At 40.3% G+C, this 12,239-nt stretch overlaps 1 protein-coding gene across 3 annotated transcripts in view; it reads right to left on the bottom strand.

Annotated features, from left to right (window-relative positions):
* LOC124290189 (H(+)/Cl(-) exchange transporter 7-like) overlaps positions 1-12,239 on the bottom strand; it is a 46,520-nt gene that overhangs the window by 30,212 nt on the left and 4,069 nt on the right. For all 3 annotated transcript variants that reach the window (XM_046726888.1, XM_046726889.1, XM_046726890.1), the window contains 5 exons: positions 5,360-5,494; positions 4,874-4,939; positions 2,603-2,735; positions 1,240-1,349; positions 863-1,006 (listed from right to left, as the gene is read on the bottom strand). In XM_046726888.1, coding sequence (XP_046582844.1) covers positions 863-1,006; positions 1,240-1,349; positions 2,603-2,735; positions 4,874-4,939; positions 5,360-5,494 — 588 coding nt within the window. The remainder of the gene's footprint in view (positions 1-862; positions 1,007-1,239; positions 1,350-2,602; positions 2,736-4,873; positions 4,940-5,359; positions 5,495-12,239) is intronic.

Genomic DNA, 12,239 nt, shown 5'->3' with positions numbered 1-12,239 from the left:
AGACATATTTAGGTTGTGACTGACCATGTTCAATGTAACTTGTGAGGCATCTCTCAGAAATCAATCCTCTTGTTGTAAAGAATATAAAGTAAGGGACCGTTCATAATTTATGGCTAGGAGGGATGATTATGATTTTTTAGGAAGAAGTCCAGAAACAAGTTTTTGGGGGTCCAGCAATTTTAACATAAATTTATTTTAAAATATGCTTTTAAAATATGGAAAGGGGGAGGGGGGTCATTGACTTTGTACATGACATGCGGGGGGCACTTACTTTGTACATAAATTTTAGGGTGCGTCATTCACATTGTACATGCTTCTCCATAAAAATCATCATCATCCCCCTAGCCATAAATTATGAACGGTCCCTAATGAGCGAGAAAGCTCCTGTTTACTACATAATAAATAGTTCAACTTGAAATTCTCAGAACTAGGGTAAATCTATTCAACAAACATATCAATATATAGAACCACCACTACCTTGGACTATTTATAATCTGGAAAACCCAAACTTTAGAAAGTTTACAGTTAGGATTATTATGATGAAATAGACACAGACAACCCCACCACCTTGTAGGTAAGAGCTGAACCCACCTCCCCTACAGCCAGACCACTTGCCACAGCACAGACCACCCTGTAGGCAAGAGCTGCCACACCACAGACAGACCTCCTGCCACAGCACAGACAACCCCGACCACCCTGTAGGCAAGAGCTGAACCCACCTACCATACAGCCAGACCTCCTGCCACAGCACAGACAACCCCGACCACCCTGTAGGCAAGAGCTGAACCCCCCTACAGTCAGACCACCTGCCAGGCAAGAGCTGAACCTCCCCGACCACCCTGTAGGCAAGAGCTGAACCCACCTTCCCTACAGCCAGACCTCCTGCCACAGCACAGACAACCCCGACCACCTTGCAGACCAGAGTTTTGAAGCGGACGACGTGAGGTATCTTGATGCCATTGAGGTAGCACTTGATCTGGGGGATGCCACTCCCAGCTGCCACCGGCTGCGTACATAACAGAAAATGCAGTCTCACCAGGACAAAACAACAAACTCAGTTGGACAATATAACAGTTTGGCTTGTCTCGTACATGTTACTATGTGTTGGGTTTCTTTTATGAATGAAAATACTCCAAGTGACAATATTCATGAACACAAACTTTAGGTGTTTATTGACAAACCTTGCTGACTGCTCTGACGTTAAACATGCATAGAAACTTTGTCTGTTTACTGACGTACCTCGCCAAACGCTGTGATGATGGCGCCAAACATGCAGATGCCGGCATTGAATGCGATCCACAGGAGGAAGGGTAAGTAGAGACAGTGGTTCTCAACACAGCTGTCCACATCTAAACATGGCTCAGGAAAACACAGCAACTAGCTCCAGTTGCATATCATAATACTAAGGTTATTATGTGATCCCTATCTAATACTTCAGGGAAGTGAAGTGATCCCTATCTAATTCTTCAGGGAGGTGATGGGATCCCTATCTAATACTTCAGGGAGGTGAAGTGATCCCTATCTAATACTTCAGGGAGGTGATGGGATCCCTATCTAATACTTCAGGGAGGTGAAGTGATCCCTATCTAATTCTTCAGGGAGGTGATGTGATCCCTATCTAATACTTCAGAGAGGTGAAGTGATCCCTATCTAATACTTCAGGGAGGTGATGTGATCCCTATCTAATACTTCAGGGAGGTGATGGGATCCCTATCTAATTCTTCAGGGAGGTGATGTGATCCCTATCTAATTCTTCAGGGAGGTGATGTGATCCCTATCTAATACTTCAGGGAGGTGATGTGATCCCTATCTAATACTTCAGGGAGGTGATGTGATCCCTATCTAATACTTCAGGGAGGTGGTGTGATCCCTATCTAATACTTCAGGGAGGTGAAGTGATCCCTATCTAAGGGGAGGTGATGTGATCCCTATCTAATTCAGGGAGGGAGGTGATGTGATCCCTATCTAATACTTCAGGGAGGTTGTGTGATCCCTATCTAATACTTCAGGGAGGTGATGTGATCCCTATCTAATACTTCAGGGAGGGAGGTGAGTGATGTGATCCCTATCTAATACTTCAAGGAGGTGATGTGATCCCTATCTAATACTTCAGGGAGGTGATGTGATCCCTATCTAATACTTCAGGGAGGTGAGTGTGATCCCTATCTAATACTTCAGGGAGGTGGTGTGATCCCTATCTAATACTTCAGGGAGGTGATGTGATCCCTATCTAATACTTCAGGGAGGTGATGTGATCCCTATCTAATACTTCAGGGAGGTGATGTGATCCCTATCTAATACTTCAGGGAGGTGAGGTGATCCCTATCTAATACTTCAGGGAGGTGATGTGATCCCTATCTAATACTTCAGGAGGTGATGTGATCCCTATCTAATACTTCAGGGAGGTCATGTGATCCCTATCTAATACTTCAGGGAGGTCATGTGATCCCTATCTAATACTTCAGGGAGGTGATGTGATTCCTATCTAATACTTCAGGGGAATGGTTGGGTTCCCATGTAGGTATAGTATGTGAAGGAAATGTGGGTTTGATTTGCATATAAGTTTTAATATTTTGTTGTATGTCTCCAGTGACAAGGATACACTTTTTGACATAGTTGTACTTTAGGGAGGAGCACTTCTCCACCATGACATCAATGAAGGCTGCCACCAGCCCTGTGAGCACTCCGATAACCAGCGACACAAACCAGCGCGCCACCTCCATCCGGATGATGCCCTACAACGGACAGACAGAGATGACACAACACCATTTAGAAAGTGGTCAAATGTAACACATGATGTATCTAGGATTACACTTTCTCTGTAAAGTATGCCATTAAATGCCTGACTCAGAGAGTGTGGGTTTGAATCCTGGATGGGACTCAAACTAACAAAAGTAGTAGAATCTGTACTTTACTGAGAAAGTGTAATCACGAATATAACATGTTACACAGACAGTATTATGTTGTCATCTTTGAAGACCATTCTACAATCCCTTCCACACACCCATTAAACAGAAAACAACCACATTCCTCTCCCTCCATACTGCTCAGGCTGCTCCCTAGCTATTGCTCCATTGTGGCATATGACAGAACCCGTACTCATCACAACTTAATATTTCCAATGCTATGGCAGTGATAAATCTACAAATTCAACTGCCCGAGTCCCGGGACTCACTGAGCTGAATAACTATGAGTCCCTCAGAACTTTTTATAAGTCCCTAACAAAAATTAATGCCACAAATATTATTCAAACTGGTTTATTGTTACTATAGGTTGCACGGGTGAGTCTGACCGGTCTGGGATATTCACAGAACAGAGCTGGTAGTACCTAAATCGTAACAAATGGAGACTCTTCCATTTTAACTTGTAGTTCATACCCTATCACATCAGACACAGATGTTATCAGATCACTGGCAGTGGTTGGAGAATCATAGCTGATTTTACCTTCCTTGAGAATTTCAATGTCTTCGTTTTCAAATTCATATAAAAAGTCAACAAAACGTTTAAAATTTGTCAGTGGGGTGTTTTCACAAGCTAACCAAGGAACAGATTTCATCAAGACGACAGCTGCTTTGTCTTGTTTTTCATACATACGTGCAGTTGCAACCTGGAAATCATCACAAAGTTTTGGAGCCTGAACGGACAGTTTATTATCATTTGGATGAGATGTCTGGTCAAAGTTGTATTTTAAACATTTCTGCATTTAGCATCTTGTGTCATACCATTTTCAGTACATAGTTCACAAAATATTAAATCACCTTCCCTGTCATAAGTCAGCCATAACCTGACTGAAATGTCCTAACTTTGTGTTTTCTGACAGTATCTATCTGGGCGGCATGTCGACTGCTATATTATAAAAATAACAGCAGGGCTCTACATGACCTTTGACAAATGTTTACTTTGATTAGGAAAATAAACAAGTTACTAGCCAGACCCATGTAATTTCACTGTAATATTTTGTGAATAAAGTTCTACAATTCCAACCAAAGTTTTGTTTTATTCTTCACTCTGTTCAGTGATTCAAAAACAAATTTTATCAAAAGAAATAAGCCAACTGGAAGCCACTTTAACAAGTATGAACACAAATAACTATTAACATTTAACAAATTATATCATAAATGTCATCACAATTATAAATGAAATGATTCATTTATATGATTACTTTTCCAGGACTTGACATTCAGAACCTTACACAACAGAATGACATTCTATTTCAGCTGAACTTTCATCCTGTCAAATGTCACTTTCACTTTCAATTACATGCAGATAGATTTGACAGTTGTTCAGCTACTGACTAAAGCTTCCTGCTTTTCTCTAACTGGTACTGAGAGCTCAGAGTTCGTCCTCACACTGTGGATTCAGAGTCACAATGTTCATTGACCAATCAGTTTGTCTTGAAAAACCTCATTTGTATATCGCTTAGTTTCCTTAGCGTGTTTGTGTCTATTTATAGAGTGTAAAAACTAGGTTAGTAGTTTTGCACATGCTCAAGCAATGAATCTTGGGATCCCATTTGCCTACCGCTTACCTCCCTTGGTGTGACCTAGATGTCTATTTTTGGAAACGAGGAAATGAACTTAATATCATGACGAATGAAAACTGCGATCGTTTTAAAAATAATGTGTACTTATTAGCTCACGTCAATTATTTGAGAATGGAAGTTAATCTACGAAGATTTAGCCATGTATACTTTGATATTGCTTCTCCACAAAAGTAGACATTAGTGTTTCATCAAAAGCTTGCAGCCAAAAGGACGCACATGTAAAAAAATATATGAGTCCTGTCAGAATTTATTGCGTCAGAGACGCGTGAAGCGGGGGTAGATTTATCCCTGCTATGGGAACAGGTTCCCTCCCCTATTTGTGACCCTCACCTTGGTAGTCTTCTGCTTCTCCTCGCGTTGGTACAGCACATTCTCACAGATGTCATAGTCCAGACTCTGCAGGAAACAGTTGAGTGAGTGAGTGAGAGGGCGGTCGAGCGAGCAAGCGAGTAACACATCTTAACAGTAACAGGAAACAGTTGAGTGAGTGAGTGAGAGGGCGGTCGAGCGAGCAAGCGAGTAACACATCTTAACAGTAACAGTTAGCATCCTGACCAGATGTCAGGAATCAAACTCAGGTGCTACCATTATTGCAGACATCTTTTTGATCCACAACACGTCAAAGAAGCGATATATTTTGAGATTTGCAACAAATAACTGGATAGTCCATCCACCAATGTGAAAGATTAATAGTTTACTTAAACCTTGCACCTTGGAAGTTGTGGCAATGGTATATTTTTGTAGGTTCTGATCCTGACCTGGTCTTAAGCAGGTAATTCGGTCGATATTACCATGGTTACTGGGGTATGTGCTTACCTCAAACCTGGCAGACAGTAGTTTCTCCGGAATGGGTTGCTCGTTGTCAATGGTGATCTCTCTCTCATCATTGTCTGTGCTGTTCTCCACATCCCGTGTGAGGCTTCCTTCATCCCCATGGACCCGCTTCACAGTCTACACCAAGTAATAACAGTAGTAATGTGTACAAGCCCTCAGTCTACACCAAGTAATAACAGTAGTAATGTGTACAAGCCCACAGTCTACACCAAGTAATAACAAGTAATAACAGTAGTAATGTGTACAAGCCCTCAGTCTACACCAAGTAATAACAGTAGTAATGTGTACAAGCCCTCAGTCTACACCAAGTAATAACAGTAGTAATGTGTACAAGCCCACAGTCTACACCAAGTAATAACAGTAGTAATGTGTACAAGCCCTCAGTCTACACCAAGTAATAACAGTAGTAATGTGTACAAGCCCTCAGTCTACACCAAGTAATAACAGTAGTAATGTGTACAAGCCCACAGTCTACACCAAGTAATAACAGTAGTAATGTGTACAAGCCCACAGTCTACACCAAGTAATAACAGTAGTAATGTGTACAAGCCCACAGTCTACACCAAGTAATAACAGTAGTAATGTGTACAAGCCCTCAGTCTACACCAAGTAATAACAGTAGTAATGGTAATAACAGTAGTAATGTGTACAAGCCCTCAGTCTACACCAAGTAATAACAGTAGTAATGTGTACAAGCCCTCAGTCTACACCAAGTAATAACAGTAGTAATGTGTACAAGCCCACAGTCTACACCAAGTAATAACAGTAGTAACACCAAGTAATAACAGTACAAGCCCTCAGTCTACACCAAGTAATAACAGTAGTAATGTGTACAACAGCCCACAGTAACAGTAGTAATGTGTACAAGTAATAACAGTAGTAATGTGTACAAGCCCACAGTCTACACCAAGTAATAACAGTAGTAATGTGTACAAGCCCTCAGTCTACACCAAGTAATAACAGTAGTAATGTGTACAAGCCCTCAGTCTACACCAAGTAATAACAGTAGTAATGTCTACAAGCCCTCAGTCTACACCAAGTAATAACAGTAGTAATGTGTACAAGCCCTCAGTCTACACCAAGTAATAACAGTAGTAATGTGTACAAGCCCACAGTCAGTCTACACCAAGTAATAACAGTAGTAACCAAGTAATAACAGTAGTAATGTGTACAAGCCCATTCTACACCAAGTAATAACAGTAGTAATGTCTACAAGCCCATTCTACACCAAGTAATAACAGTAGTAATGGGTACAAGTCATATGTTAAAATCAGTTCAGATTAATGAAAGTCCATGTCATATTACAGCATCCATGGCATCCAGGATTTGCTTCTATTCAAGATAGATCTTACATAAGTGATTTGATTAATTTCATCAATTAGATTTGAAGCATCCATGAACTCGAAGTGGATCTTATTTGCATCCATGCTTAATTTTGTATTGGTATAGGATGCCAAGCCCTCAATGCAAAAACATATGTTAAGTGTAACGTGGAAAAAAAAGTTGTAAAGTGCAAGTGCCATTACAGCCTAAACTATTTTGCTCTCAAGTGAAGGGGGTGGACAAGTTAAATCGAAACAACTCCAACATTTTGATCACATTCCATATCTATGATGACATTCAACAGATGCACATTCCAATGTCTGGATGTTACCATGCATGACAGTGACACATGGAACAGGTTGAATTGTTAAAGAAATGTTGTCTGCTAGAAGTTCAATCACAAATGAGAACAGAAATATATTACAATAAGAGCCTTCCTTATCAGTATCCTTCACATTGAAACATAACCCACAATGTCATGTTGTGATATTCTTTACTATCACGGTTTATCCTCACTGTGCAGGCAGCCTGCAGAGGATTAGTGTAGGCATGTTTGTGATTGCTTCAACTTTCATGTGATCTATCTTTAATCCATCCGAGGTTACAACATGTCCCAGATAAGGCACCTCGGTCAGTCTCAGTTTCAGTTTCAGTTTGGATCTGTTCAATTTGATATTTCTGTTCCTGCATCGATCAAGGAACTGGGACAACTTCTCATCATGATCAGCTTCAGCCACTTCATAAGTGTCTCCAACACCACAGATCAGAACATCATCATGTACAGCACGTACTCCATCCAAGCCACATATTGCCTCATTCAAACGGCGCGCTGAAACTCCTCAGGTGCTGGTGACAGCCCGAATGGCATTCGTAGCCAACAGTAACGGCCCCAAGGTGTTTCAAATGTTGTCAAGAAACTGCTTTCCTCCTCAAGCTGGATATGCCAAAATCCATTTTTAGCATCTGCTAAAGTAAAGCACTTAGCATTTGATAATTCCGGCAGAATGTCATCAATTGTCTTTATTGGATAATGATTCCTCTTGAGAGCTATTCAGGGTATCTTGTCAGTACCCTGTTTCTTGACCACAATAAGGGCAGAGATCCAGTCAGTAGGAACATTCACAGGGGTGATGATCTTCAGATCAGTCAGTCTTTCAAGTTCAGCCTTGAGTTTCTGTTGTAAGGAAAGTGGAACCTTACAACATGGTAGCTGGACTGGTGTCACAGTCTCATCTACTTCAAAACGCAACAAATCATCAAGTGAACCCTCTCCCTCAAATACATCCTTGTAACGATGGATTATGTCCGTCAGGTCCAATCTTGCTAACTCTGTAGAAAAATCTCTACTACCGGAGACCTGGAAAATGTTCTCAAAGTTCACAGTTATTAGCTGCATTTGTTGAACAGCTATTGCACCAAGTATTGGTGGTGAGCCTCTGTCCTTCGTTATCAAGAATTCAATGGTGTATTCACCCTCATTCCTGGGATTTTTGACAGTCACTTCACACTTGCCAACAGTTTGAGATTTCACTCCATTGTACATTCGAAGAGTAGTATTGACCTGTGTTTCCAACTTTTCCAGGTGGGGATTCTGAAACACATTAGCGTAGATAGTCTCTGGCAACACATTGACAGTAGATCCACAATCTAACTGAAATTTGACCTCAGTTTCTTTGATGAGGAGGACAGCATAAATCTTCCGTAAATACTGTTGTCTTTCACCATGTAATTGAACACTGTTCACATTTTCAACATCCACTGATAAAATATATTCATCCTCAGTATCCTCATCACTCAGTATTTGAGATTGGCTTGACTCGACTGGCACACATAAGCAAAATGATTTGGTCGTTTACATTTGTTGCAAATTCTTCCCCATGCTGGACATTCCTTCCTGCCGAACACATGACTGCGTCCACAAAATTTGCACTGTAGAGACTGATCACTTCTGGTAGTCAATCCAGGTTTAGTTTCCTTTCCTTTCGGTTTTTTGTAACCTCTAGTTTTACTGATAGCTTGCACATCCTCGGTGTTTGATAGAGATTTTAGTCTAGCAGCTGCTCTCTCATGGGACCTACAGATGTCAATACAATCTTTCAATGATAGGTTTGAAGACTGGAGCAGTCTCTTGCGAGTGGAGTTATCACAAATGCCCATCACCATTCGATCCCTGATGAGACTATCTTCAAGCGCTCCATAATTGCATGTTTTAGCTATGTCCTAAGTGTTGCTACATAAGTATCAACAGATTCAAAGTGTTCTTGATTCCGCTTGTTGAAATTGAACCGTTCCCATGTTTCATTGGTCTCGCCAATGCAGTAAGCTTCTAGTTTGTCCAATATTTTCTCCACTTTCCTCCTATCATTTTCACTGTCGAACTGAAACCCATCCAATATGTCTAGAGTTTCAGAACCAATAAAAGTTAACAGTGTAACTGATCTGCATTCATCAGAATCTGTCTTTGTTCAAGAAGCAAGCTCATAGTTTTCCCACATTCATTTGAACTTTATGAAATTCCTCGTCAAATCACCCTTCAGATCAAGCTTAGGAGGCAAGGGAATGTTCATAGGTACATGTATCACTTCTGGTGAAGGAACATTTCCACTTTCATCAGCCATCTGAGTAGTAGTAGCAGTAGTTTCGTTTATCCATATATTACTCACGACTAGCAATATAATCCGATTCACAGCAACTCCGTTAGTCACAGATTCAATATTGTCACACAAAACATCGCATGCTCTCCACTATCGAAATTAGGTGACACTGAACCACGTGCGTCTCGGCTCTTTCAATCAAAAGATATTCAGTCAGTAATGCACAACAATTTGTAAAGTTTGTCAGGCGTACTCACTTCTGACACCATGTTAAATTATACGTCATGTCTGGCGATGTCCTAGGAAGACTCGATAACATAAAACTTCGGTGGGAGACGATCACTTTACTCAATGTTGATTTTGGCCTACACAGACGCACGCTGCCCATGGACCAGTCATTGTGCACAGACTCTTAGGGAGTAATCATTATGCAACAGATTAGTGATGTTGTTTTAAGGAAAGGGGTCGTCCCATGATTTAGCTGAACTTAACTCATGGCCAAGGGACAGATTCCATACTGATAGATTGTCAGACTGATATCAACTCACCAATTATCCATGTTCAGTTAATTCATCTTGTTCACACAGGAAAATGCTTAGTCACTATCATTCATCACCATGGCTAATGTTCAAGTAAATCTAGAGTTCATTCCGAATACGCAAGGTGGTCGTAACCTTGTCTATCAAGGTTATAAGTTTAGAATACAGAAGAGACGCAACACCAGTGTCCATTGGAGATGTTGCAAGACAGGCTGTCCCTGACGATGTGTGGCTCAGTGCTGTGAACAATGTGAATTGTCTGAATGACCCAAGTGTGAACCAGGTTGCGGACTATGTGACACTGCAGTGGATAGAGGGTCCTGGTAGACTGGTGTGGAATCACTTCCACACCGTGGGTGCCAGGACCACAAATCATGTTGAAGGATGGCATGCAAGACTAAGCAAACTTGGCCAGAATCACCCCAACATATATAGATTCATTGACCTTATCCGAAGAGAGCAGAGCCACACTGAGACAACAATGCTTCAGATCCTACATGGTGCCCCCAAGAAGAAGTATCGACACATCAATGATGAAATCCTGCGGCAGAAAATTCTACTCGCAAATGGTGCGAAAACGCTAATGGAATTTGCCAATTGCATGTCACATTTAGTTGGACTTTAATTGTAATTCAGTGCTATCATGAAAACCGACATTCCAAATCTAGTGCTTATTTCTTTCATTGTTGACCTTTTATTACAACTGAGTAGGTTACTTTGTTTAAAGTGTTTACTGTGTGTAAAAAGTAAAGTTTGATTCAATTCTGTGAGTTGAGTGTGTTACTGTGTTGAAGAATTAAAGTTCTATTTAGCTATCACCATTGCCTGTATGTTGAGTATGATACTGTGTTGAAGAATAAAATTTTTGATTAACTTTGTATCACTATTGCCTGTATGAAGAATATATATATATCACTATTTTTCTGTCAGACAGAAAATACTAGTACGGTCCCCCAGTAATCCCTTTGTTTAGTTGTTTAATACGCCTGAGTGCTTCAGTAATTATGAACAAAAGGTGCCTGCACAGTGAGGAGACCCCACTATCACCTCCCTTTATCATACAATGGATAGCGTTCTTGGCAGGATAAAGCTAACGGATATTTTCAGTATCCGTTAGGGTCACATACGGATATCAATGCAAATTAGAGAGGTCTTATGCAAATTTTAGGGACTACTTTCACAGTGTGAACAAAATGGTATCACGTGTTGGCGATTGTGTCCGGATTGACAGCCGTGGTTACGGTACTGTCAGTGCTTTGATCCAAGAAAATTCATGTCTGGTTATGATAGATGGAGTGGATTACGAAGCGAAGATGGAAATTCATAATCTTACATTTATAGCGAGCAGAACATGTCATGCGAACATTAAAGTGTATTTGTTGTTCAAAAGGTTAACTGAAGGTTTCTGAAGTCCACACGAGTTTGTTGATATTTTCCAAATGTAAGCTAAGATTTGTCGACAACCAAAACATGGTTTAACATAAACTCGTACTGGGAGCTAGATGACCTACTGCAGTCTATTGAGTGATCAGTAGAAAATTGTGTCACCGAGCTTGTGACATAACATATTACTACGCACATGTTTGAGTCATCATAGATATCTGCACATTCCATGAAGTTTAGCTTCATGATTTGTGGCAACTGAAATCACATTTTTTTATAAAGTAAGAATGACATTGTGTGATAAATAGGTTATCACACTTGTGTGTTTTGGGATGGTTAATATCCTGCATTAGGAATAAATACTATGTATTTAGGTCGAAAAGGCTTGCTAAATACAATGTTTATTCCTAATGCAGGATATTAACCATCCCAAAACACACTCGCATGATAACCTATATATACTACTTCCCTACCTTCTACAACAGAACATCTGACAGCACACACTGCAACAGTCTCTGTCAAGATTCTGGTGTTTTAATATGTTTCTAGTTATCCTCAATTTTCATTTTCTTCCATGCTCACCAAAAATGAACTAAAATAATCAGATCAAATGTAATAACTGATTTCATTTATAAAGCACATCAATAAAAGTTGATGAAAGTTTACAAACTGGAACAACTAAAGTACATTTCAACTGACCTGATTACATTATCAAGTGACTCTTAGATAATGATTGCTAAAAAGATATAAGAAATAATCAAACAGATGAGTGTTGACAGGAGAGAAATCAGAAACAATGAGTGTTAGTAATAAACAAGACGGTGAAAGCAGAGGCAGACACTGGACAATGAAGCCAAGAACAGTGAAAACCACGACAGATTATTTCTTCTCTCCAAACATGAGTTAGTTAAAAAAAGTGGTTAGATAAGAGGTAGCATACGATCAATGGTGTCCACCACTGATATGCACCATATTACATGCCTGTGGCTGATCAATGGCCATTATCGGCCATACACATATAGG

This window comes from Haliotis rubra, unplaced genomic scaffold (assembly GCF_003918875.1).
Source record: "Haliotis rubra isolate DU_JTF1 unplaced genomic scaffold, ASM391887v1 Scf46, whole genome shotgun sequence".
Classification (NCBI taxonomy): Eukaryota; Metazoa; Mollusca; class Gastropoda; order Lepetellida; family Haliotidae; genus Haliotis; species Haliotis rubra.
The sequence above is the reverse complement of the archived record's forward strand: the minus strand, read 5'-3'. Positions and strand labels throughout refer to the sequence as shown.